The following is a 26,684-nucleotide window of genomic DNA, read 5'->3' on the forward strand; positions in this document are numbered from 1 at the left end:
CTGCCTCTCTTTAAGCCTGGATAATCGAGAGTGGCTGTTGGCCAGTTAAAAAGTCGGAAAGGACAGAGAGAGGGGGGAGGAACAAAAGAGAGAGAGGGAGAGAGAGGGGAGAGAGGCAAAGCGAGAGAAAGGGAGAGAGGAAAAGAGAGAGCTATAGAGAGAGATGGAAAGTGGATGGAGAGAGGAGGCTTTCACTCATAGGAGGAACATTTGGTGCAGTGCTGAAACTTCTTCCCCAAACCCAGCTTCTTCTTCTGCCTAGAGCTCGCCACGGCTATGGCCACAGGGCACCTATGAGAAGGTGACCGCACACACTGACAAGAGGACTCTGTCTCCACTAACCTCTGGTAACTTTTTTATTTTTGGGGGGGGGGGGGGTTCTTTTGCCATTTTGTGAAAACTACATTTTGTACACTTGTCGAATTTGGGTCTGAAAGGGACTTTGATGACAATACGTGTATCTACGGTATGCTAAAGAATGTTTCACGTTGAAATGATTAATAGTTTCTTGTTTGAAAATGGTTTATTATGAAATTGCTTAATGCATTGTAAGGCAAGTAGCACCTGTTGGAGTACCTTATTGCAACCTTTTTGGATGTAGGATTAGTATGGACTTTCAGTACAATTTCAAATCGTTGACATGCAATTTGTTTCGGTGTGTTTTAGTGTGTTGTAGCTTTCACTGAAGCTTTGTGCTTGTCAATGTCTCAATAGATGTGATAATCTACTAGTGTGTAGATTCCTATGATCTGAGCTGCTGCAGTGGCAGACAGCAGGTAGTAAACTGATGACATTAAGAGGAGTTATCAGTCCCTTGTTTGTCCCACTGTCATATGCAAAGAATTGATGGAATTATTCAACTGAACTCTGCTGGGCCCTCGTCTGAGTCTGCTTGTAAACCGAAAAAAAAGGTTTTGGGAAAAAAATCCATAAAGGTACCAAGACCAGGGGCTTGCATTTATTATTTTCATACTGAACAGCAGTTGTAGATTTTGGGATGGAATAATTTTTTATTGCATTATTTTAAGCATTTAAGTTTAAAATGCAAATGTTGACATATTAAAGACAGTCATTTAAGACTGTAGGTGTACAGTGCCTTCGAAAAGTATTCAGACCCTTTGACTTGTTAGGTTACAGCCTTATTCTAAAATGGATTAAATTGTTTTTTCCCCTCATCAATCGACACACAATACCCCATAATGACAAAGCAAAAACAGGTTTTTATTAAATGAATACAAATTAAAACATGAAATATCACATTTACATGAGTATTCAGACCCTTTACCCAGTACATGTTTCAAGCAGACCACCATAGTCCCTGTGCCCAAGAACACGAAGGCAACCTGCCTAAATGACTACAGACCCATAGCACTCACGCCCGTAGCCACGAAATGCTTTGAAAGGCTGGTCATGGCTCACATCAACACCATTATCGCAGAAACCCTAGACCCACTCCAATTTGCATAACGCCCAAACAGATCCACAGATGATGCAATCTCTATTGCACTCCACACTACCCTTTCCCACCTGGACAAAAGGAACACCTATGTGAGAATGCTATTCATTGACTACAACTCAGTGTCCAACACCATAGTACCCTCAAAGCTCATCACTAAGCTAAGGATCCTGGGACTAAACACATCCCTCTGCAACTGGATCCTGGACTTCCTGACGGGCCACTCCCAGGTGGTGAGGGTAGGTAGCAACACATCTGCCACGCTGATCCTCAACACTGGAGCCCCCCAGGGGTGCGTGCCCAGTCCTGTACTCCTGTACTCCCTGTTCACCCACGAATGCATGGCCAGGCACGACTCCAACACCATCATTAAGTTTGCAGACAACACAACAGTGGTAGGCCTGATCACCGACAACAACGAGACAGCCTATAGGGTGGAAGTCAGAGACCTGGCAGGGTGGTGCCAGAATAACAACCTATCCCTCAACGTAACCAAGACTAAGGAGATTATTGTGGACTACAGGAAAAGGAGGACCGAGCACGCCCCCATTCTCATCGACGGGGCTGTAGTGAAGCAGGTTGAGAGCTTCAAGTTCCTTGGTGTCCACATCACCAAGAAACTAGAACGGTCCAAACACACCAAGACAGTCGTGAAGAGGGCACGACAAAGCCTATTCTCACTCAGGAAACTAAAAAGATTTGGCATGGGTCCTGAGATCCTCAAAAGGTTCTACAGCTGCAACATCGAGAGCATCCTGACTGGTTGCATCACTGCCTGGTTTGGCAATTGCTCAGCCTCCGACCGCAAGGCCCTACAGAGGGTAGTGCGTACGGCCCAGTACATCACAGGGGCTAAGCTGCCTGCCATCCAGGACCTCTACACCAGGTGGTGTCAGAGGAAGGCCCTAAACATTTTCAAAGACCCCAGCCACCCCAGTCATAGACTGTTCTCTCTACTACCTCATGGCAAGCGGTACCGGAGTGCCAAGTCTAGGACAAAAAGGCTTCTCAACAGTTTTTACCCCCAAGCCATAAGACTCCTGAACAGGTAATCAAATGGCTACCCGGACTATTTGCACTGTGCCCCCCCCCCCCCAACCCCTCTTTTACGCTGCTGCTAGTCTCTGTTTATCATATATGCATAGTCACTTTAACTATACATTCATGTACATACTACCACAATTGGCCCAACCAACCAGTGCTCCCGCACATTGGCTAACCGGGCTATCTGAATTGTGTCCTGCCACCCACCACCTGCCAACCCCTCTTTTACGCTACTGCTACACTCTGTTCATCATATATGTATACTACCTCAATCAGCCCGACTAACCGGTGTCTGTATGTAGCCTCGCTACTTTTATAGCCTCGCTACTGTATATAGCCTTGCTACTGTTATTATTTTTCACTGTCTTTTTGCTGTTGTTTTTATTTCTTTACTTACCTATTGTTCACCTAATACCTTTTTTGCACTATTGGTTAGAGCCTGTAAGTAAGCATTTCACTGTAAGGTCTACACCTGTTGTATTCGGCGCACGTGAGAAATAAACTTTGATTTGATTTGAAGCACCTTTAGCAGCGATTACAGCCTTGAATCTTCTTGGGTATGACGCTACAAGCTTGACACACCTGTATTTGGGGAGTTTCTCCCATTATTCACTGTAGATCCTCTCAGGCTCTGTCATGTTGGATGGGGAGAGTTGCTGCACAGCGATTCAGGTCTCTCCAGAGATGTTCGATCGGGTTCAAGTCTGGGCTCTGGCTGGGCCACTCAAGGACATTCAGAGACTTATCCCGAAGCCACTCCTGCGTTGTCTTGGCTGTGTGCTTAGGGTTATTGTCCTGTTGGAAGGTGAACCTTCACCCCAGTCTGAGGTCCTGAAACTCTGGAGCAGATTTTCATCAAGGATCTCTCTCTGTACTTTGCTCCGTTCATCTTCGCCTCAATCCTGACTAGTCTCCCAGTCTCTGCCGCTGAAAGGCATCCCTACATCATGATGCTGCCACCACCATGCTTCACCGTAGGGATGGTGCCAGGTTTCCTCCAGACATGATGCTTGGCATTCAGGCCAAAGAGTTCAATCTTGGTTTCATCAGACCAGAGAATCTTGTTTCTCATGGGCTGATTGTCTTTAGGTGCCTTTTGGCCTACTCCAAGCAGGCTGTCATGTGCCGTTTACTGAGGAGTAGCTTCCATCTGGTCACTCTACCATATAGGCCTGATTGGTGGAGTGCTGCAGAGATGGTTATCCTTCTGGAAGGTTCTCCTATCTCCACAGAGGAACTCTAGAGCTCTGTCAGAATGACCATCAGGTTCTTGGTCACCTCCCTGACCAAGTCCCTTCTCCCCCGATTGCTCAGTTTGGCCGGGCGGCCAGCTGTAGGAAGAGTCTTGGTGGTTCCAAGCTTCCTCCAATTAAGAATGATGGAGGCCATTGTGTTCTTGGGGATCGTAAATTCTGCAGAAATGTTTTGGTACTGTTCCCCAGATCTGTGCCTCGACACTTTCCTGTCTTGGAGCTCTACAGACAATTCCATCGACCTCATGGCTTGGTTTTTTCTCTAACATGCACTGTCAACTGTGGGACCTTAAATAAACAGGTGTGTGCCTTTCCAAATCATGTTCAATCAATTGAATTTACCACAGGTGAAACTCCCCAAATACAGGTGTGCCAAGCTTGAAGCATCATACCCAAGAATACTCAAGGCTGTAATCGGTGCCAACGGTGCTTCAACAAAGTACTGAGTAAAGGTTCTGAATATGTATGTATTTCAGTTTTTTATATATAATAAATTAGCAAACATTCTAAAAACCTGTTTTTGCTTTGTCACTATGGGGTATTGTGTGTAGATTGATGAGAAAAAAACGATTTAATCAATTTTAGAATAAGGCTGAAACCTAACAAAATGTGAAAAAAGTCAAAGGGTCTGAATACTTCCCGAAGCCACCTACAGTCTTAAATGACAGTCTTTAATATGTCAACCTTTGCATTTTATACAGTTCCTCATTTTATACAGTTACATATATATATATATATATATACAGTGCCTTCAGAAAGTATTCAGACCACTTGACTTATATGGGGGATAGGAAATGATGCTGACATTTACATTGATGGAAGCTACAATCTAGCTGCAATATTAAAGCTGATTAACCCCCCCATTTTAAGTTAAAAAAAAGGCTGCAGGTGCTGATCTTTAAATAGCAATTTAGTGCACCTACAGTTGTGAACACGATACGTCAACTTTTATCCTTAACAACAGCTCTATGATGTACAAGAAAATAGCAACCAAAGACCCAGATCGAGGAACCAGAAAACCTGTAATTGTCACAACTTCCGCTGAAGTCGGTCCCTCTCCTTGTTCGTGCGGCGTCCCGCGGTCGACGTCACCGTCCTTCTAGCCATCGCCAATCCACTTTTCATTTTCCATTTGTTTTGTCTTAGTCTTACAAAGATTCCCCAATTACTTGTTCATTATTTAAACCTCTGTTCCCCCATGTTTGTTTGTGAGTAATTGTTTGTATGTAATACGGTCCGTTATTGTGGGCTTGCATTATTGCGTTGTATTTGTTTGTATTTTGAGTAAATACGTTTTTTTACTTATAGCTGCTGTCCTGCACCTGACTCATCCACACCAGCTCACACAGACTTTATTGCAGTAATTGTGTTTTTAGTCTGGTTAACTCGTCTGGTAGCGCCTTTTCTGGAAAAGTAGGAGGAATCAGCTGTTCAACATGAGCTTCCTGACTCCGTTGTCCAGCTGGATGCAACCCACCAGGCATTACATAAATATTGTACTCAGTATTGCTGCAAACTAGATGAATAACTCAGACTCTAAATACCTCAAGGAATTGGAAGTCATGTTTTGGGTTCAAGTTTTAGGAAATATGTCTGGCAGAAGAATCTTGTTGGTAATGTTGTCTTTTTCTAGGGGCAGGGGGTTATAATAACTGCACACCAGCATCATTATTCCTTCCATTCTGTCATCTTGACCAAGGTGGAGAGCTATAAAGTGTCTTCACTACCCCAATAACATCAGAGGTCAATGAGTGGGTAATAGAAGGGAAAAAAAGCCATATGGTGAATGGCACCGCACTGACCTGAAAAACAAATGCATCAATGGGTCATTTTAGAGAATTTTCTGGCATGCATTCCCAGGTGGTGCATACTCCATCAAGCTTTAATGTACAGTAGCACATTCAGGAATGTGCAATGTTAACTTTGTCGTCCAATCAGGTCTCTTTATCTCTTGGACAATGGTTGCCATCCATTTGTCATGACTACATGTGTTTGGTCACTATCCAGAGCAGGAATTTCCCTGTCTGATGCCGTAAATGAATTCCATGTGGTTTCGGCAGAAATGTAGAATTATCCAGATCGGAGGGAAGTCGATAGAGGGAAAAGCCATGCTGACTGGCTCATGTCACAGTGTTGCTTTCCAGTGACTTCCCGTGGTGCTCAGGACGGATTGGGGGGAAAGGGCCGGAACAAAATGGCCGGCTCTACCGTGGCAGCTTGGCCCCTCACTGAGCTGTGTCTCAAATCCTGGATCAGGGAGTGGAAAAACCCAGTCACGTTATGGCTGTGACAACAAGCCGACAGCGAAGTTACATATGGTGGACAAGGGTTAGATCTCAGTCATTGCAGAATTGACCTATCCAAGTCTAGTCATTGTCTCAGGAAAACCCCCTGCTTTAGGTTGATCGGTTGGATTTACTGAGCTGACCAAAGTCCGTACCTACCTTCCTTCCACAAATCACAAATGCTTTCTATGGAGCATACTGTACAGTATCTGTTCCTCAGTGAAGGCTGCTGAGGGGAGGATGGCTCACAATAATGGCTGGAAAGGAGGGAATGGAATGGCATACCGTTCCACCTATTCCACTCCAGCCATTACCACGAGCCTGTCCTCCCCAATTAACGTGCCACCAACCTCCTGTTTAGTTCCTCATTTATAGCTGCTTCTTTTTATAATGTCTGCAGTTTCTTACTTTCACTTGCTGGAAACTGCAATGAAATACACAGTTTCCTAAAGCAGCCAGAGAGAAACAAAGAAGTATGACCAAAAGTATTCTGAGTACTCACACACACAGAGAGAGAGAGAGAGACTTCAGAATGTTCTTCCATGTTTCATTGTCACTAACACAGACTTATTTTCCATTGTAAGTTGCTTTATCTTGTTTACAACAAATGCAATATACTGACCCTCCATTTTTTGTCACAGTTGTCTACTTTAAATATTTAAGATATGCATTGCATGGAATTCAAGTAAGAACAGTGACGAGTAAGAAAAACTGTCTGCAGTTCTTTGATTTGTTAACTGATACGAATAATTGGAATGACAATCTCAGCTATGCATGTGTTGTTTCCCTTTCCCTATAGGTGCACATTTGGAGTTTGGTACTTCAGTATCATGCATTGCAAAACCAGATCCATGCATTGTGTCTTGCGGTGTCTGTGCTTCATGCTCCTTCACTTGTCTTGTGCAGCACAAGATGAGGACATGAGATTCAGTAAGAGTGCTTCTGTCTTCATCGTTATATGTGACACATTTTCATTGCATGGTGTCCATTATCGCTCACTTTTACTATAAATGCAGAATGGATGTTCAGGAAAGCTTTCTATGTACTGTATTGGTAAAGGCCATTCCTTTATAAGAAGTGAATACTCTTCATTCATCTTTTTTCAAGGCTGTGTAAAACCACTCATCTTTATCATCTCTCTTACAGGTTGTAAAACTGTTGCAAGCGATTTGGTCTTTATCCTAGACGGCTCGTGGAGTGTAGCTGATGTGAACTTTGAAATAGTCAAGCGATGGCTCGTCAACATCACCACAAGCTTTAACATCGGCCAGAAGTTCACCCAGATCGGTGTGGTTCAATACAGTGATGATCCAATCATAAATATCCCGTTAGGGAAGCACCTTCGTAGCAAGGATCTCATCAGAGCCATGGAATCCATCGACTACATGGGGGGAAACACAAGGACTGGGACGGCCATACAGTTTGCTAGCGACAAACTATTTAACCTGTCTGAACGAGGCCCTAAGGGTGTTGCTAGAATCGCTGTGGTCTTAACAGACGGAAAGTCACAAGATGAGGTGAAAGCAGCAGCAGAGGAAGCCAGGAGAAGAGGAATAATAATCTTTGCCATTGGTGTGGGATCTGAGACGGAAGAGGAGGAGTTGAACGCTATTGGAAACAAGCCCTCCTCCACCTATGTGTTTTATGTCGATGACTATAAAGCTATTTCCAAGATCCGAAAGACCATAAGGCAGAAGTTGTGTGAAGGTAGGCATTTTCTAATGAAGAAATGGGTATTCTCATGAGCCCCATCCCTCAGCTTTATAACAAACCAAGTGGTTGGGCTGACATTTCTGTTGTTCAAAATTAAGGTGTGGTTCTCTGAAGACCCTTCGGTTGATTTAACATGTTTGCACATTGCTAAACATTCAAGCTCTTAAGAAACAGGAAATGTCTTGAAATCAAATGTTTTCTCAAGATCTAATGATTGGGAATCTAATGTTTTCTGAAGTTGTTTACTGTGTTGGATGACTAGCCAAACTGTGTCAAGAGAGTCATGTCAACGTGATGTCACTGCTTCAGGGTGACGTAAAGGTTAGGGAAGCTATTGCTAGGACACCAGGTTAAACTTTTATTGACCTATACCTAATCTTTGTAAAACTGAAAGGGGTACAGTATGTGCATGGCTTTTGGCACTTGGCGTCATGGTAGTCAACATAACAAGAATACAGACTGGACTTTACAGCCTTGTTGAAAATACTTCTAAAACAAAATAGTTTTATCAAGAACAACACCCAGAACAAAACATAGAGCAATAGTTAGGAAAATGGTACCTATTTGAAAGGTTGTATCCACATTCAAATAATAAGGAAGTCTGATCCTTTGTAAATGAATAGCCTACTGGGACTAGAAGGTAATTTTCCATTAAGAACAATTGTGGGACTTGCTTTATCTCTTTGAAAGTATTTTTGTGGTAGTGGAAGAAGTGTTCTAAGTTTAGATTTAAATGCAGAGAAGTAGACTAAGATTTTGTCTAACTTGTTGGGAAAGTAGTTAACTGTCACGTTTTATAATGATCAGAGACAGGCGCAGGAATACATAATGGGGGGCTTTATTACTCCCCCTAAAAATACATGTCATGAAAAAGGCATGGGGACGAATCCCAAAACAAACACGTATATAAAATACACAGGGATGTAACCCCAAAAAAGAGTGAGGTTTAAACCTCTAATAATTACACAGGACAAGACCCGTAAAAACACTACATGAGGCCCGAAATAACAGGTGCACGAAAGTCGAAACAACAAAGCACAGGTACCTATAAGAGAAATGGACATAGGAACAATAACCGACAAAGACAATGGGGAACAGAGGGCACATATATAACATACTAATCAGGGGGAATGGGAACCAGGTGTGCGTAATGAGACAAGACAGTTCGGGGTTGGTGGTAATGAATCCAGTTCAGTGACACCTAGAAAGCCGGTGACATAGACATCCGGAGCTGGTGAATGGAATGAGCAGCAGTACGGGGGATCCGGGGATCCGTGACATCAACATTTCAGTTATTTCGAAAAATGTAGAGAAAATGTATTGAATGCAGTTGCTAAAACAGCTACATTAGATTGGTATAATATGTCTGTTCTGATTTTAGATTTGAATAGCAGAGAAGTAGACTAAGATTTCACGTGCTCTAAGCTTTTGTCTAAGTTGTTGGGAAAGTGGTCAAAGTAGCTAATATGTGTCAGAAGTCACATTGCTACCATTCTTTTTTTTTTTTTGTCATTTAGCAGACGCTCTTATCCAGAGCGACTTACAGTAGTGAATGCATACATTTCATTTCACTTTTTTTTTTTTTTTTTTTTGTACTGGCCCCCTGTGGGAATCGAACCCACAACCCTGGCATTGCAAACACCATGCTCTACCAACTGAGCTACATGGAAGACCTACCTAATTGTCTAATGTTTAGAATGTGCTCCACCAGTGCTGAATTTAATTTAATTGAATTTATTTGGGTAACAGACATATACAGTCGTGGCCAAAAGTTTTGAGAATGACATAAATATTAATTTTCACAAAGTCTGTTGCCTCAGTGTCTTTAGATATTTTTGTCAGATGTTACTATGGAATACTGAAGTATAACTACAAGCATTTCATAAGTCTCAAAGGATTTTATTGACAATTAAATGAAGTTCATGCAAAGAGTCAATATTTGCAGTGTTGACCCTTCTGGTCCACATCCTGACTGATGGCAGCCCATTCTTGCATAATCAATGCTTGGAGGTTGTCAAAATTTGTGGGTTTTTGTTTGTCCACCCGCCTCTTGAGGATTGACCACAAGTTCTCAATGGGATTAAGGTCTGGGGAGTTTCCTGGCCATGGACCCAAAATATCGATGTTTTGTTCCCTGAGCCACTTAGTTATCACTTTTGCCTTATGGAAAGGTGCTCCATCATGCTGGAAAAGGCATTGTTCGTCACCAAACTGTTCCTGGATGGTTGGGAGGAGTTGCTCTCGGAGGATGTGTTGGTACCAATCTTTATTCATGGCTGTGTTCTTAGGCAAAATTGTGAGTGAGCCCACTCCCTTGGCTGAGAAGCAAGCCCACACATTAATGGTCTCAGGATGCTTTACTGTTGGCATGACACAGGACTGATGGTAGCGCTCACCTTGTCTTCTCCGGACAAGCTTTTTCTGGATGCCCCAAACAATCGAAAAGGGGATTCATCAGATAAAATGACTTTACCCCAGTCCTCAGCAGTCCAACCCCTGTAATTCTTGCAAAATATCAGTCTGTCCCTGATGTTTTTCCTGGAGAGAAGTGGCTTCTTTGCTGCCCTTCTTGACACCAGGCCATCCTCCAAAAGTCTTCGCCTCACTGTGCGTGCAGATGCACTCACACCTGCCTGCTGCCATTCCTGAGCAAGCTCTGTACTGGTGGTGCCCCGATCCCGCAGCTGAATCAACTTTAGGAGACCTGGCGCTTGCTGAACTTTCTTGGGCACCCTGAAGCCTTATTCACAACAATTGAACCGCACTCGAAGTTCTTGATGATCCGATAAATGGTTGATTTAGGTGCAATCTTACTGGCAGCAATATCCTTGAATGTGAAGCCCTTTTTTGTGCAAAGCAATGATAATGGCGTGTTTCCTTGCAGGTAATCATGGTTAACAGAGGAAAAACAATGATTCCCAGCACCACCCTCGTTTTGAAGCTTCCAGTCTGTTATTCAAACTCAATCAGCATGACGGAGTGATCTCCAGCCTTGTCCTCATCAACACTCACACCTGTGTTAACGAGAGAATCACAGACATGATGTCAGGTGGTCCTTTTGTGGCAGGGCTGATATGCAGTGGAAATGTTTTTTTTTCTGGGATTCAGTTCATTTGCATGGCAAAGAGGGACTTTGCAATTAATTGCAATTCATCTGATCACTCTTCATAACATTCTGGAGTATATGCAAATTGCCATCATACAAACTGAGGCAGCAGACTTTGTGAAAATTAATATTTGTGTCATTCTCAAAACTTTTGGCCACGACTGTACAATAAAATGTACAATGTGGACCCAAAGGAGAGCACTAAAAAGTGGTCATCGATGGTAAAAACAATAACACATACAGTACTAGTGAAAATTTTGGACACACCTACTCATTCAAGGGTTTTTAAATGATTTTTTACTATTTTCTACATTGTTGAATAATAGTGAAGACATCACAACTATGAAATAACACATTTGGAATCATGTAGTAACCAAAAAAGTGTTAAACAAATCAAAATTAATTTTATATTTTACATTCTTCAAAGTAGCCACCCTTTGCCTTGATGAAAGCCTTGCACTCTTGGCCTTCTCTCAACCAGCTTCACCTGGAATGATTTTCCAACAGTCTTGAAGGAGTTCCCACATATGCTGAGCACTTGTTGGCTGCTTTTCCTTCACTCTGCGGTCCAACTCATCCCAAGCCATCTCAATTGGGTTTAGGTCAGGTGATTGTGGAGGCCAGGTCATCTGATGCAGCACTCATTCACTCTCCTTCTTGGTCAAATAGTCCTTACAAGGCCTAGAGGTGTGTTGGGTCCTTGTGCTGTTGAAAAATAAATGATATTCCCACTAAGCACAAACCAGATGGGATGGCGTATCGCTGCAGAATGCTGTGGTAGCCATGTTGGTTAAGTGTGCCTTGAATTCTAAATAAATCACAGACAGTGTCATCAAATCAAAGTTTATTTGTCACGTACGCTGAATACAACAGGTGTAGACCTTACAGTGAAATGCTTACTTACAGGCTCTAACCAATAGTGCAAAAAAGGTATTAGGTGAAGAAGGTAGGTAGGTAAAGAAATAAAACAACAGTAAAAAGACAGGCTGTATACAGTAGCGAGGCTATAAAAATAGCGAGGCTACATACAGACACCGGTTAGTCAGGCTGATTGAGGTAGTATGTACATATGGTTAAAGTGACTATGCAAATATGATGAACAGAGAGTAGCAGTAGCGTAAAAGAGGGGTTGGTGGGTGGTGGGTGGTGGGTGGGACACAATGCAGATAGCCCGGTTAGCCAATGTGCGGGAGCACTGGTTGGTCGGTACAATTGAGGTAGTATTGTAACGGTTTTGACTTGAGGTTATCGTTTATAGGGGTGCCAGGTAGGTTGTGCCTACCAGAGAAAATATTGGTTTCTCCTTTTGGTTTGGGAGGGAATAAGTCCCATCTGGTCCGTCAAGTCTACACCAATACAAAGGACTCATGTAAAAGTCAGGATGGAAATACACTTTTCATAAACCCTTAAAACATTGGAAAGAACTTACAAAACAACTGTATTCTTTTGCGTGGTTGTATTACTAACATAATTAGCTTTAAACAGCTCTGGTTCCTCCAGAAATGTCCTGTACCTCGGGCCTAAAAAGAGTCCAGCCTGGTAAACAAGTTCAGGGCACTCAAGTGACCTTAGTCACGCAATGTTTGTCCGTTCATACACGTGTAGCGTAAACCCAGTATCAATCATACAAACAAATATTTTACTACACAACTATAAAGCGTATCACATCTTAAGTCCTCAACTACAACTAACTGCATAAATCATCACGGTATTCATCACACCAAAACAAATGAAATACCGTATACAAAAAGGTTGTAGTCAGTCGGTCAGTCAGACAAGCCAATCTGCCAACAGATCTCCAGCGGAGAAAGGCAACGAAGAACAACGGAGAGGTGTAGTCCACGGATGCAAAGAGTGGATCCGGTCCTGGGTAAACTTGCTATTAGGCTACACAAAGCACCCTTTTAACTGCAACACAACAACCGGAAGAGAGAAGCTTCAGAACTGAGGGTTGAACACATCCTTATTCACGTCTCCATCACAACCCCACTTTTGTGCAGCTGATGCTGGCTATTTAATTGGGAATTAAAGGCAATGCTCCCTATTGGAAGGAAAAGCACTATTTAATTGAGAATTAAAGGGAAAGCGCCCTATTGGAAGGAGAAGCACTGAGACGGTTCAGAAAAATTCAGGGCCGTCACAGTATGTACATGAATGTATAGTTAAAGTGACTATGCATATATGATAAACAGAGAGTAGCAGCAGCGTAAAAAGAGGGGTGGGTGGGGCACACAGTGCAAATAGTCCGGGTAGCCATTTGATTACCTGTTCAGGAGTTTTTGTCCTAGACTTGGCACTCCGGTACCGCTTGCCATCCGGTATTAGAGAGAACAGTCTATGACTGGGGTGGCTGGGGTCTTTGACAATTTTTAGGGCCTTCTGTTATGTATGGTACGACGTGCTGTACGTCATACTGTACGTTGTTATGGTTTACGACAGTGTGCTGCTTTATGGATGAATGGGTTGTCAGGATGAGTGGCACATGTCATTAAACGACAGAATGATGTACAATGTGAAACCGTGCAGACGTGCGTTCTTCTACAGCTAGGCTAGATATAACATTGGCGACGAAGATGGCTGAATTCAGTTTACCACCGCCGGCACCCTTCCTCGCCGTGCCTGGCGAACCTCCAGTCCCGTGGAATAACTGGCTTGATAGCTTTAACACTTATATCGAAGCTATGGACTTTTCTACAATCTCCGACAAGCGGAGGACAGCACTGCTCCGTCACTGCCTCGGTACAGAGGGACAAAGGATTTTCAGAGCGCTTGGATCGGCTCCTACATTCACTGCTGCAGTCAGCCTCCTACGGAACCACTTCGCCGGGAAAGAGCGAGTGCTCCTCCGACGCTACCGGCTACGGAAGAGACACCAACGGCCGGGTGAGTCCATTCAAAGCTACGTGGCTAATCTGAGAGATTTGGCTAGCTCTTGTAACTATGGGACACTTCAGGATGAGATCATCAGGGATCAGTTGATAGAGGGGACGTTATGTGAAAAGACAAGGGAGAAACTGCTTTTGGAATCGGATAATTTACAACTAGATGGAGCTATTAAAATAGCACTCCAGGTTGAAGCGGCGTTGGAATGCTCTACTATGCTAACAGACAGATCTGCAGCATACACTCGGCCCCCAGCTATTCTCACACAGCAGCTTCAGCCCGAGCAGGCACACTACAACGATCACGCGCTGTGCATGGCCTCCCACGTTGATAGCTGCATGGACACAGACACCGGCATGCCCGTGCAGCAGGCACACAGACAAACGAACAGAGGTAGCTGTGGCAACTGCGGGGCTAGCTCTCACAATTCAAGGGCTTCAAACTGCCCAGCCCGTGGGAAAATATGCAAGAACTGTTCAAAATACAATCACTTTGCAAAAGTGTGTCGTTCTGCCCCAGCTACTAGCTCCACCCAGCACAGGCCCTTAGTTTCATCTCACTCTCAACATGAACGCACGGAAATTCGAACTGTCTCCACCAACCATGTGTCATTCAGGATATGCACTGTGCAGCTGGGTGAGGTGGGTTTGCCGTTGCTGCTGGATACTGGCGCTGCAGTGTCATTGCTCAACCTTGCCACTTACTACAAGTTTTTCAGTCACCTACCACTCCAACAGCCCTCCACTGCCCTGTGTGGGTACGGTAGATCCAAGATAGACATTGTAGGCACCCTCCAGGTCCCAGTACACTACGGCACCAAGCATATGCCATCATTCACATTTCATGTTGCAAAGCGGGGTGCCAACCTCTTGGGCCTCGACCTCTTCACAGGCTTGGGATTCACGCTGAGAGATGACAGTGGGTCAGCTATCCACCAGGTTACCTGCACATGGCAACAGAACTGGCCAACTCTTTTTGATGGACTGGGCTGCCTCACAGCCTTTACTCACAGGCCCCTAGTGAATCCGGAAGTGACCCCAGTCATGCAGCCCCTGCGGCGCATTCCCTTTGCACTGCGTGATGACGTCACAAAAGATCTCCAGGCACAGTTGGATGCAGGCATCATTGAGCCAGTCAACGCTGCCCCCTGGATTTCAAACTTAGTCATTGCAACCAAAAAGTCAGGTGGAATCCGGACCTGCGTGGATCTTCGTGCTGTGAACAAGGCCGTTGTCCCGGATAAGTACCCGTTGCCTACAGCTGAGGAGCTGACCGCACAATTCCATGGCTCCAAGATCTTCACGAAGCTTGACCTTCATCAGGGTTATCTTCAGGTACCCCTCCATGCAGCTAGCAGAGATCTCACTACCTTTGTCACACATGCTGGCGTGTTCAGATATACACGCATGCCTTTTGGACTTAACTCCGCCCCCAGCTGCTTCCAGAAGGTGATGAGCACCATCCTCGCTGGAATACCTGGGGTGGCGGTCTATCTGGATGACATCGTGGTCCACGGTCCTGACCTCCACATCCATGATTATCGACTCCACAGAGTATTCAGCGCTCTACTGCAGAACAACCTGACCCTTAACGGTGGAAAGTGCACCTTTGCAGCTCCAGCCGTCGAGTTTGTGGTTTTCCGCCTGTCGGCCAAAGGCATTGCCCCACTCATGTCGAACATTGAAGCCGTCCACAGGATCCCGGAACCGACCTCAGCCTCTCAGGTGGCATCATTCTTGGGCATGACAGCCTACTACCTCCGGTTTCTGCCCCACTACTCCCAGACCACAGCGCCCCTTCGCCAGCTCCTCAAGAAGGATGAGCCATGGGCCTGGACGGCAGCCTGCTCAGACGCGGTCCGCTCACTGAAGAGCCAGCTCACCACAGCCCCAGTCTTGGCTCACTTTGACCCCGTCTGCCCCACCAATGTCACATGTGACGCCTCAGCTGGAGCACTAGGAGCTGTCCTCTCATAGCTGCAGAAGGGCATTGAGAGGCCCGTCGCCTTCGCCTCAAGGGCCCTGAGCCCCACAGAACAACGGTACTCTGTGGGCGAACGAGAAGCACTGGCCTGTGTCTGGGCGTGCGAAAGGTGGCACCTCTACCTCTATGGCCGTCTGTTCACGCTCCGAACCGACCACCAGTCCCTCACAACGCTACTGTCGGCATCAGGAACTGGCCACAAGCCACTTCGGCTGCACAGATGGGCCGACCGCCTCAGACAGTACAACTATCAGCTGAAGTTCACTCCAGGGAGGGATAACGTGGTGGCAGACCTCCTCTCACGCTCCTTTGACGCTCCTACTCCGACCGTCTTGCCAGACGACAACGAAACAGAGCTCGTACAAATGCTTTACGCTCCTCTTCAGTCAGTCGTCTCACTGGAGGAGCTGAAGCAAGCATCGGAACAGGATCCCACACTGTCTACCCTGCGCACCTACATACGCACTGGATGGCCAGCACACGTGCCGGAAGAGCTGGCGACTTTCGCCAGGGTGAAGCACGAACTGTCTTGCTGGGAAGAAGTCTGTGTCTCTCGAGGGTTTTGCACTGTAGTCCCAAGTGGTCTGCGTGCGCGTGTTCTATCCATGGCGCACGAGGGGCACTTGGGCATAGTGAAGGTCAAACAGCGATGTCGAGACCTTGTGTGGTGGCCAGGCATCGACCACGACATTGAAGCCCTGGTCAGGGATTATGCTGCATGCCTCCTCAGTGGGAAAACAGGACAGTCCGCCCCACCCCCCCTGCAGCCTCTCGCATGGCCGTCTCGCCCCTGGGAGCACATCCAACTGGACATCTGTGGTGAGATCCATGGTCACGCAGTCCCTCACCATCAGCGCTTCCTGGTGGTGGTGTATGACCTCCACTCTAAGTGGCCAGAAGTGGTTCCTGTCGGAACTGTCACAGCACAGGCCATCGTGGACATCCTAGACAGCCTGTTCACAAGGTGGGGCCTGCCCCTCACCCTTACCACGGACAATGGGCCCCAGCTAATCTCTGCCGAGTTCTCCTCATATCTCAGCAACAAGGGAATCAAACACATCCGCACGGCCTACTACAACCCACAAGCTAACGGAGGGGTGGAACGCTTCAACCAAACGCTGAAGAACGGCATCAGAGCGCACCTGGTCCAGGGGTGCACGTTCCAAACTGCTTTGAATCAAACGCTAATGCACTACAGAGCAAGCAAACACACAACAAAACAGGCCTCCCCGGCATCCCTCATGCTAGGTCGTGAGATGGAACTGCCACTGGACAGACTCAGAACACAGAGAGTTGCAGAACCGGCGACTAGGTGCACCCAAGAACAGCAGGCAGTGACCAGGCACCAAAGAGCAATGAAACAGCGTTTTGACAAGGCACACAGGGTGAAGAAGTCGATCATCCAAGTGTCTGACTGGGTCCGAGCCCGACGGCCTCAGCGGTGCAACAAAATGGCCTCATTCTGGTCGGAACCCCTGCAGGTCAGTCGACAACTGGGGCCCGCCACATTCATGTTGAGCAATGGATCACGCTGGCACGCCAGCCGCCTCAGCAAAGTCCCTGCTCCTCAAGGAATACGAATGCACACAGAACAGACATGCAGGCCAGAGACGCCACCGGATGGACCTCCCCCACCACTACCACCCGAGCCCCAGTCTCTACGGGCTCCCCAAGGGCCAGAGCCACAAGCGGTGGCGGTTGAAGAAAGGCCTATGCGGGCACGAACTCGCCCTGCTCATCTGGGGGACTACTTAACCTCTTTTCATTCTTAGGCTCCGGTAGGTGTCTTAGTCAACCTCCAGGTTAATGGACTGAACTGGTTAGTTTGGAGAGTCCTTCTGTTTAAAGGTTAATGTTTTATTTCTTACAGGTATCACTCTAGGTTCTTGCCCTGTGGACATTTTATATATGGTACCAGTCCCTGGTTTTGGAAAGGGGGGGGAAATGTTATGTATGGTACGACGTGCTGTACGTCATACTGTACGTTGTTATGGTTTACGACAGTGTGCTGCTTTATGGATGAATGGGTTGTCAGGATGAGTGGCACATGTCATTAAACGACAGAGTGATGTACAATGTGAAACCGTGCAGACGTGCGTTCTTCTACAGCTAGGCTAGATATAACACCGCCTCTACACCGCCTGGTGTAGAGGTCCTGGATGGCAGGCAGCTTAGCCCCAGTGATGTACTGGGCCATACGCATTACCCTCTGTAGTGCCTTACGGTCGGTGGCCGAGCAATTGCCGTACCAGGCAGTGATGCAACCAGTCAGGATGCTCTCGATGTTGCAGCTGTAGAACCTTTTGAGGATCTCAGGACCCATGCCAAATCGTTTTAGTTTCCTGAGGGAGAATAGGCTTTGTTGTGCCCTCTTCACGACTGTCTTGGTGTGTTTGGACCATTCTAGTTTGTTGGTGATGTGGACGCCAAGGAACTTGAAGCTCTCAACCTGCTCCACTACAGCCCCGTCGATGAGAATGGGGGCGTGCTTGGTCCTCCTTTTCCTGTAGTCCACAATAATCTCCTTAGTCTTGGTTATGTTGAGGGATAGGTTGTTATTCTGGCACCACCGGCCAGGTCTCTGACTTCCTCCCTATAGGCTATCTCGTCATTGTCGGTGATCAGGCCTACCACTGTTGTGTCGTCTGCAAACTTAATGATGGTGTTGGAGTCATGCCTGGCCATGCAGTTGTGGGTGAACAGGGGGTACAGGAGGGGACTTAGCACTCACCCCAGGGGAGCTCCAGTGTTGAGCATCAGCGTGGCAGATGTGTTGCTACCTACCCTCACCACCTGGGGGCGGCCCGTCAGGAAGTCCAGGATCCAGTTGCAGAGGGAGGTGTTTAGTCCCAGGATCCTTAGCTTAGTGATGAGCTTTGAGGGTACTATGGTGTTGAACGCTGAGCTCAGCAAGGCACCCCCACACGATCACACCTCCTCCTCCATGCTTCATGGTGGGAACCACACGTGCAGAGATCATCCGTTCAACTACTCTGCGTCTTACAAATAGGGATGCGTCTTTACCAAATAGAGATGTTGAGATGTGTCTGTTACTTGAACTGTGAAGCATTTATTTTGGCTGCAATTTCTGAGGCTGATAACTCTAATGAACTTATCCTCTGCAGCAGAGGTAACTCTGGGTCTTCCTTTCCTGTGGCGGTCCTCATGAAAACCATTTTCATCATAGCACTTGAAGAAACTTTCAAAGTTCTTGAAATGTTCCCGGATTGACTGACCTTCATGTCTTAAAGTAAGGATGGACTGTCATTTCTCTTTGCTTATTTGAGCTGTCCTTGCCATAATTTGGACTTGGTCTTTTACCAAATAGGGCTATCTTCTGTATACCACCCCTACCTTGTCATAACACAACCGATTGGCTCAAATGCAATAGGAAGGAAAGAAATTCCACAAATGAACTTTTAAGAAGGCACACCAGTTAAATTAAATGTTTTCCAGGTGACTACCTCATGAAGCTGGTTGAGAGAATGCCAAGAGTGTGCAAAGCTGTCATCAAGGCAAAGTGTGGCTACTTTGAAGAATGTAAAATCTAAAATATACAGTTTTTTATTTGTTTAACACTTTTTTAGCTACTACTTGATTCCATATGTGTTATTTCATAGTTTTGATGTCTTCACTATTATTCTAAAAAACCTTGAATGAGTAGGTGTGTCCAAACTTTTGACTGGGACTATATAATTATTAGAAGGCAAGACAAAATTTGAAACAACCATAAATACATTCATTTATATTGACATCCTAGAAAGTGGCACTATTCATTGCGCTTTTCCCTAACCTATAATTTGAAATGTATGTAAGTTCTGTGGCAGTTAATTCAACAGTGGGAAGTTAGCTTCATGAAATTAGTTGATGACCTGTAGGGAAGGCCTGGTTGCTCAAAGACCTCTCCATCACGGTTGACAATTCCACGGTTTCCCCCTCCCAGAGTGCAAAGAACCTTGACGTGACCCTGTTGTATTCTGCAAACATCAAGTCAGTGACTCATCCAGGCACTTGTCATCTCCCATCTGCACTACTGCAACTTGCTGTTGGCTGGGCTCCCCGCTTGTGCCATCAAACCCTTGCAACTTATCCAGAATGCTGGAGCCCGCCTGGTGTTCAACCTTCCCAAGTTCTCCCATGTGACCCTGCTCCTCCGCACACTCCACTGTCTTCCAGTTGAAGCTCACATCCACTACAAGACCATGGTACTTGCCTACGGAGCAGCAAGATGAACTGCCCCTCCCTACCTTCAGGCTACGCTCAAACCCTACACCCCAACCCGAGCACTCCGTTCTGCCACCTCTGGACTCTTGGCCCTATCACCCCTACGGGAGGGCAGCTACCCCCTTTTTCATTTTTTATATAAAATGCCTTTCGTGAACTAACACTCATACTTTACTTTTTTCCCCCTTAATAGCTCTGACTTTGCTGATAGCTACCTTATTGAGGGAAAATGTACTTACTATGGCTGTGATATGTGGTTGTCCCACCTAGCTATCTTAAGATGAATGGACTACTGTAAGTTGCTCTGGAAAAGAGCATCTGCTAAATGACTAAAATGTAAATGTAAAATGTTGATGTGGTTACTAAAACAGCAGTACCTATTGATTGGTAGAATATAAGTCTGTTCGGATTTGAATAGCAGAGAAGTAGACTAAGGTTGCATACCATGTAAGTTTCTGCCCAACTTGTTGAAAGATGTGTCAAAATGTCAGTTGTTTGTACAGGTTGACAGAAAATATAGTTGATGTGGTTACTAAAACAGTCGTAACATTTGATTGGAAGAAGATATTTCTGTTCAGATTTCAAATTTGAAAAGCAGAGACATTTACTAAGATTTTATACGTTCTATGTCTAACTTGTTGGGAAAGTGGTCAAAGTAGCTGATTTGTGTCAAAAGCTGAATTTATGGGTTGCACCTCTGTCACGTTGTTGCCACTGTCAATGATCTACAGATGCTGCAGCATATTTATGTCTGACTGATGGGTAATGCTCAGTCTTTCTGAACGGGGGCTAATGACTGTTTCATCAAAATTACACTATAGTGGCCTGGAAATACGATGACTTTGCTAAAGTAGAAAACAACTTTGCTATCATTATGATGTCATCAAGTTTACTTTAGAGAAATGGCAATGAGCTAGCAAAGTTAGTCAGAAATAGCTTTTTTTAAATTTTACCAGGTAAGTTGACTGAGAACACATTACAGCAACAACCTGGGGAATAGTTTCAGGGGAGAGATGAGCCAATTGTAAGCTGGGGATGATTAGATGGCCATATTGGGAATTTAGCCAGGACACCAGGGTTAACACCCCTACTCTTACAATAAGTGCAATGGGATCTTTAATGACCTCAGAGAGTCAGTTAGCAAAAATTCTGGTGCTCTCCCCTCAATCTTAGTGAGGTAGCTAAAGTTTTACTGCATCTAAAGTCAATCTGGTGACATCACAATGATGACAAAAGCTTATCCTACTAATTACTTGCCTCCTTTTGAAATGTCATTGTGTTCCTAAGCCACGGTAATGCAATTTATACTACATCTTCATCAGCACTGACACTGCATTGAGTAGAATGCTCAGCTGGGCATCAGTCCTAAAACAGACATTCAAAACAATATTGTGCTGAAACGTGCAATTTGGAGGTCAAGGGAGTTTTTAAGAATGGAACCTTTAGAATGCTGACAAAATCTTATTTAAGTGGATGAGGACAAAAACGTTTTATAGTTTAAAATTATAGATGTTATCACAAAGTTGTATAATAGCGTAATATTCCAGACAGTCTACACATTTGAATGTTTGAATGGCGTTTTTAGCTTAAACGATGTCAGAGGAGTAGCGTTCTAAATAATAAATATAATAAAAAGGCAGGAATAATGTTTACCATATTTAAAGTGGGCACTTTTGCTTTCACAAGTCCTATTAATAATTAAGATGTTTGTTTAGGGTGTGGGTGTAATGGTCAAATTCTTTCTGTTTTTTTCCAATGAGAGGGATGTTCTTTAGCCAGACTGCATATTTGCAAAATGTCCAGTGTCCCATGCCAATGTATTTTATTACAGATTTTTTTACACTTCGGCATCCAGGCCAAATGAAATAAATTATTGCGTTCCATGGATTTCCTCTAAATGAACATACAGCCCAACCTGAGCAAAGAATGGTGGCGCTTCTATGAAAATGTGTTTGTGGTGTTCAACCAGCCACACAAAAAAAACACAGTCTGCCATGTTGTATTTCTGTACATTTAATTCAAAACTCTCTCATTCGCTCCATTTCAGAGACTGTTTGTCCAAGCAGAATCCCAGTCGATAACGGTGATGTCAAGGGCTTCGATATTCTACATTATCTGGATTTGGCCCAAAAACTAAAAAAAACTCAAGGGTCTTTTTATGGTGCCAAGGCCTTTCAAGTGACATCTCGTGTTGACCTGAGTGAAAGCACAAAGTAAGCTTAAAACATCATGCCATGTCTGTATTGCTAAGTCTACTATATCTCTCTGGTACACATCACTCTGGTTGTTTTATAGTGATGTGATTGACTGATTGTTTGATTTTTGGCCCACAGGAACTTGTTTCCAGATGGCCTGCCTCCCTCCTATGTCTTTGTGTCCACACTGAGGTACAAGGGGTCTCTGATCAGGGAAGAGTGGGACCTTTGGAGGATACAGACCAATGACGGGAAACCACAAATGGCGGTCACACTAAATGGATTTGAACGCAATATCATGTTCACCACAACCAGTGTAGCACCAAGTGGTACTCAGAAAGTGGTCTTCCAACAAGAACCTGCCAAGGTATGTGAACATCATGAGTGATTGGCTTCCAAATCACCAAAACAGACACATGACATGATAGTACTTTACCAAGGCTCAATGAAAATGTCAAAAAGGAAAAGAGAAACAAAAATAGTCTGTCTAAGTCATTCATTCATTTCTTATCAGAACTGGTAATCAACATGAACATCTCTAAGGCAGATGTATAATCCATAAAGTCCATAAAACACAGAGAGGGCTCATAGAAAAGTTATCACTATGATATGGTTTATTATTGCACACATTAATGATATTACTATTAGTAGACATTATACTAATAACATGACAGAAAACTACATTGGTGCTGTTATATTCCAAATAAACATTTTCAAGAAAACGTCTAACGTTCATGACTATCTGAGGATTAGGAGGTGGGGGGATTGAAGACATGAGAAGAATGGAATGTAGAGAAATTAAATAATAATGTTTGAATAGGGTCAAATGATCAAACTTCCTAGAGCAGTCACCATGTCAGACTATTTGTAATCATCCAAAGTTTTCCTAATGGCCATATGCTAGCCGAGGCCTACTTTAAAATGTATTCCTGACATGCCTAAACCAACACAATCTCACACTCAGTTTGTGCAAATGTGTAAAAAAAGTATTTCAGCAGATTTTGTGTATTTTTGTGTAGCTTAATTCGTGTGAAAATACACAAATTTTTGTGCGACTTAACTCGTAGGAAAATACACACATTTTTGGGGGGCAAACTTCGGAACAACCTTTTAAAAGTTATTGAAGCAGTGCATTTTGGGCAATGATGTTCTACACGGCTACATTACCGGCTACCGATGTCGTTAAATTCTGTGAACTGCTCCATGTGTCTTGAGGTATATGAGCTGAGAGGTATTGCTGCCTGATATTCTGCTGGAACTAGCTATGTGTATGGGGCAAATGTGTCTTTGTATACATAATAGTTCCTTATCCTCTTTTTTTGGTCAAATAGAAACTATTTGATGAGAACTGGCACCAGTTTAGGCTACTGGTCACTGAGCAAGATGTTATCCTGTATGTTGATGACCTGGAAATTGAAACCCTGCCGTTGGAACCTCCTGTTGGTATCTTCATTAATGGGAAGACCCAGATCGGAAAGTATGTCAGCAAAGAGACAACTGTACCAGTAAGTTTATCCAGAGACAATATTTTCACAACCAATAACCTGCATTTGTGCCTCTTTGAGCAAGACAACTGTTTATATTGGATCACATTTGAGCCTCTACTGGTCTAACTGTTTAACAGTAGGATGTCAAGGGTCAAGGGTCTGCATTGTCCTCTGAAACATACAGACCTTAGATTAGACAATCTTGGCATGAAGATCCTCTCTGTCCTCTACGTCTTATTTAGTCTTTATTTGGCCATGTTGATAATTGGTGTGCCAAACATGCTAACCTGCAATCAATCATAATGATGTTGTGTTTTAATTGGTTTGACATGATCTATTTTCCTTAATTCAAACTACTTTTGGCTAAGCAAATTTGAGACATGCAACCAGAATGTATCTGGATTTGTTATTAAACCCATAAAACTATCGTAAATATAATGAAGTTGTCACTTAAGTCTAAAGAAACAACATCCTGGTACAGTGATGATACAGACTTATGACTCATTAATCATTAGAACTGTTAGCAAGATAAAGCAGCCTCTTGTTAGGGATGAATTGCTTTTTTCCAAGACTCATGGAGGATTCCTATCTTTAACAGTTTGAGATCATGAAACTCAGGATCTACTGTGACCCCGAGCAGAACAACCGTGAGACCGCCTGTGAAATACCACGAGTTGTGAGTATAAACACCTGTTTGGATCTGTGCTTGTAGTAAATGTGCCACATTAAAACCAAGCTCTATTTTTTAAGGGATCACATATTTTCTTTATCTGTTCTTGATCACAATGCACCACTATATGCCACCATACCACCATGACTTAGTATCAGAAAACCCAAGCCTACAATCAGTAGCATGTCCAGGGGGTGGCCACCTATTATGTTATCTAATAGGTCGGCTCTGAATATATTTTTATATAAATTATATGCATTTTTATCAGATGTGCACCGACAACAAGACTTATCAATCTCACAGGAGAAAGCATCTGAGCGAGCGAAACACCGCCCCTCTGTCTTAATGTGTAGGCCATATATATCTGATGCTGTCTGGCCAAAAACAGTAAGACATCAACGTGGATAGATAGGAAGGAGAAATCATTTTATACTTTTGTTTCTTTTTTTTTGTTTCTTTTTTATTGTTTTATCCATGAATATACACCACTTTGTAGTCTGAACGTCATTAAACGCATGGTGTTTGTAATAGATGTCCCTTTCCATTCAAATGGCGGGTGCCAAAGAGTAACAGTGAGGTTAAGAGTGGAGGCTTTAGAAACATTTGCGGTGGACGATAGACGGGCCAGATTCCTCGTATTCCTGTTCAGATGTTGGATTTATTTTGGAGTAGATGAACGTGCGCATGTAACCTACTTAACCTACTTTTTAAAGTGATTTGTTTGAAAATCAGATGAAAACATCATGACTGGTTGTGTTCATCATGACACATTTAAAGGTAATAGATTTTTACAGTTCAATTACGTCTTCACTATAAAGCCCATAACACATTTTCGACCTTAGTAGGTCCGTTAAAAAAATAGAGACCCCCTGAAAGTAACGTTATAATTCGCACTGCCAATTACAAGTGAATTTACTCTTGTATGCTAATACCCTTATATAGAATCCTGACTTTGAACGCAAACACTGTAACAAAACGTTGGAATTTATTAACAGGGAATTGTACCAAACCTACGCTGAAGCATTTCATGCGTTGAACCATCATAAAAATATATTGAAAAGAAATCCACCTTGCATCGATTAAGGTTCAGCATTTTATGGCCCCTCTAAACTGGGTCTGTGCCCACCTTGGCCACCCAATTCAAAATGACCTTTACACGCCATGGCCTATGATGTTATTTTGAAATCTGATAACATTTTGTCAAAAAGTTACTTTCTTATTTTTCCTTTTCAGTTGTGCATTGAAGCATATGGTACCAGGAATAGGATTAGCCATTATATAACCATTGTTTTATAGATTATTACATGTATCGCTTGTGATTTGCTTCATCCTGCTTCTACTGTGGTGGAGCGCCTTTACCTCTGCTTACCTCATGCATATTGCTCTCATTGTTATTTTACCGTCTGACGGCAACCTCTCCCTGGCCGAGTCTGTAATACCTACATTCAAGTTTCAAGCAGATCACCATAGTCCCTGTGCCCAAGAAAGAGAAGGTAACCTGCCTAAATGACTACCGCCCCGTAGCACTCACGTCGGTAGCCATGAAGTGCTTTAAAAGGCTGGTCATGGTTCACATCAACACCATCATCCCGGAAATACTAGACCCACTCCAATTCGAATACCGCCCCAACAGATCCACAGATGACGCAATCTCAATCACACTCCACACTGCCCTTTCCCACCTGGACAAAAGGAACACCTATGTGAGAATGCTGGTCATTGACTACAGCTCAGCATTCAATACCATAGTGCCCACAAAATTCATCACTAAGCTAAGGACCCTGGGACTAAACACCTCCCTTTGCAACTGGATACTGGACTTCCTGACACGCCACCCCCAGCTGGTAAGGCTAGGCAACAATCCTCCATACGTGGGCCCCTCAGTGGTGCGTGCTTAGTCCCCTCCTGTACTCCCTGTTCACCCACGACTGCGTGGCCAAGCACAACTCCAACACCATCATTAAGTTTGCTGATGACACAACGGTGGTAGGCCTGATCACCGATAACGATGAGACAGCCTATTTTGGGTATTTGGTATTTTATTAGGGAGGAGGTCAGAGACCTGGCAGTGTATGTGGTGCCAGGACAACAACTTCTCCCTCAACGTGAGCAACGCAAAGGAGATGATCGTGGACTACAGGAAAAGGAGGGCTGAACACGCCCCCATTCACATTGACGGGGCTGTAGTGGAGCGAGTTGAGAGTTTCAAGTTCCTTGGTGTCCACATCACCAACAAACTATCATGGTCCAAACACACCAAGAAAATCGTGAAGAGGGCACGACAACACCTTTTCTCCCTCAGGAGAAAAGTGCGTACAGCTCAGTACATCACTGGGGCCAAGCTTCCTGCCATCCAGGACCTATATACTAGGCGGTGTCAGAGGA

General features: G+C 44.4%; 1 protein-coding gene across 1 annotated transcript; it reads left to right on the forward strand.

The window, feature by feature from the left end:
* LOC145879892 (collagen alpha-1(XXI) chain-like) lies at positions 1-24,435 on the forward strand. Its single transcript, XM_082977103.1, has 7 exons — positions 1-347; positions 6,838-6,968; positions 7,185-7,745; positions 21,995-22,160; positions 22,281-22,509; positions 23,474-23,647; positions 24,228-24,435. The coding sequence occupies exons 2-7, from the start codon at positions 6,869-6,871 to the stop codon at positions 24,339-24,341; spliced, it is 1,344 nt and encodes a 447-aa protein (XP_082833229.1). The 5' UTR covers positions 1-347; positions 6,838-6,868; the 3' UTR covers positions 24,342-24,435.
* The last annotated feature ends 2,249 nt before the right edge of the window (positions 24,436-26,684 follow it).

The sequence above is a fragment of the Salmo salar genome, chromosome 01, assembly GCF_965601325.2.
Source record: "Salmo salar chromosome 01, fSalSal1, whole genome shotgun sequence".
In the NCBI taxonomy this organism is placed as follows: Eukaryota; Metazoa; Chordata; class Actinopteri; order Salmoniformes; family Salmonidae; genus Salmo; species Salmo salar.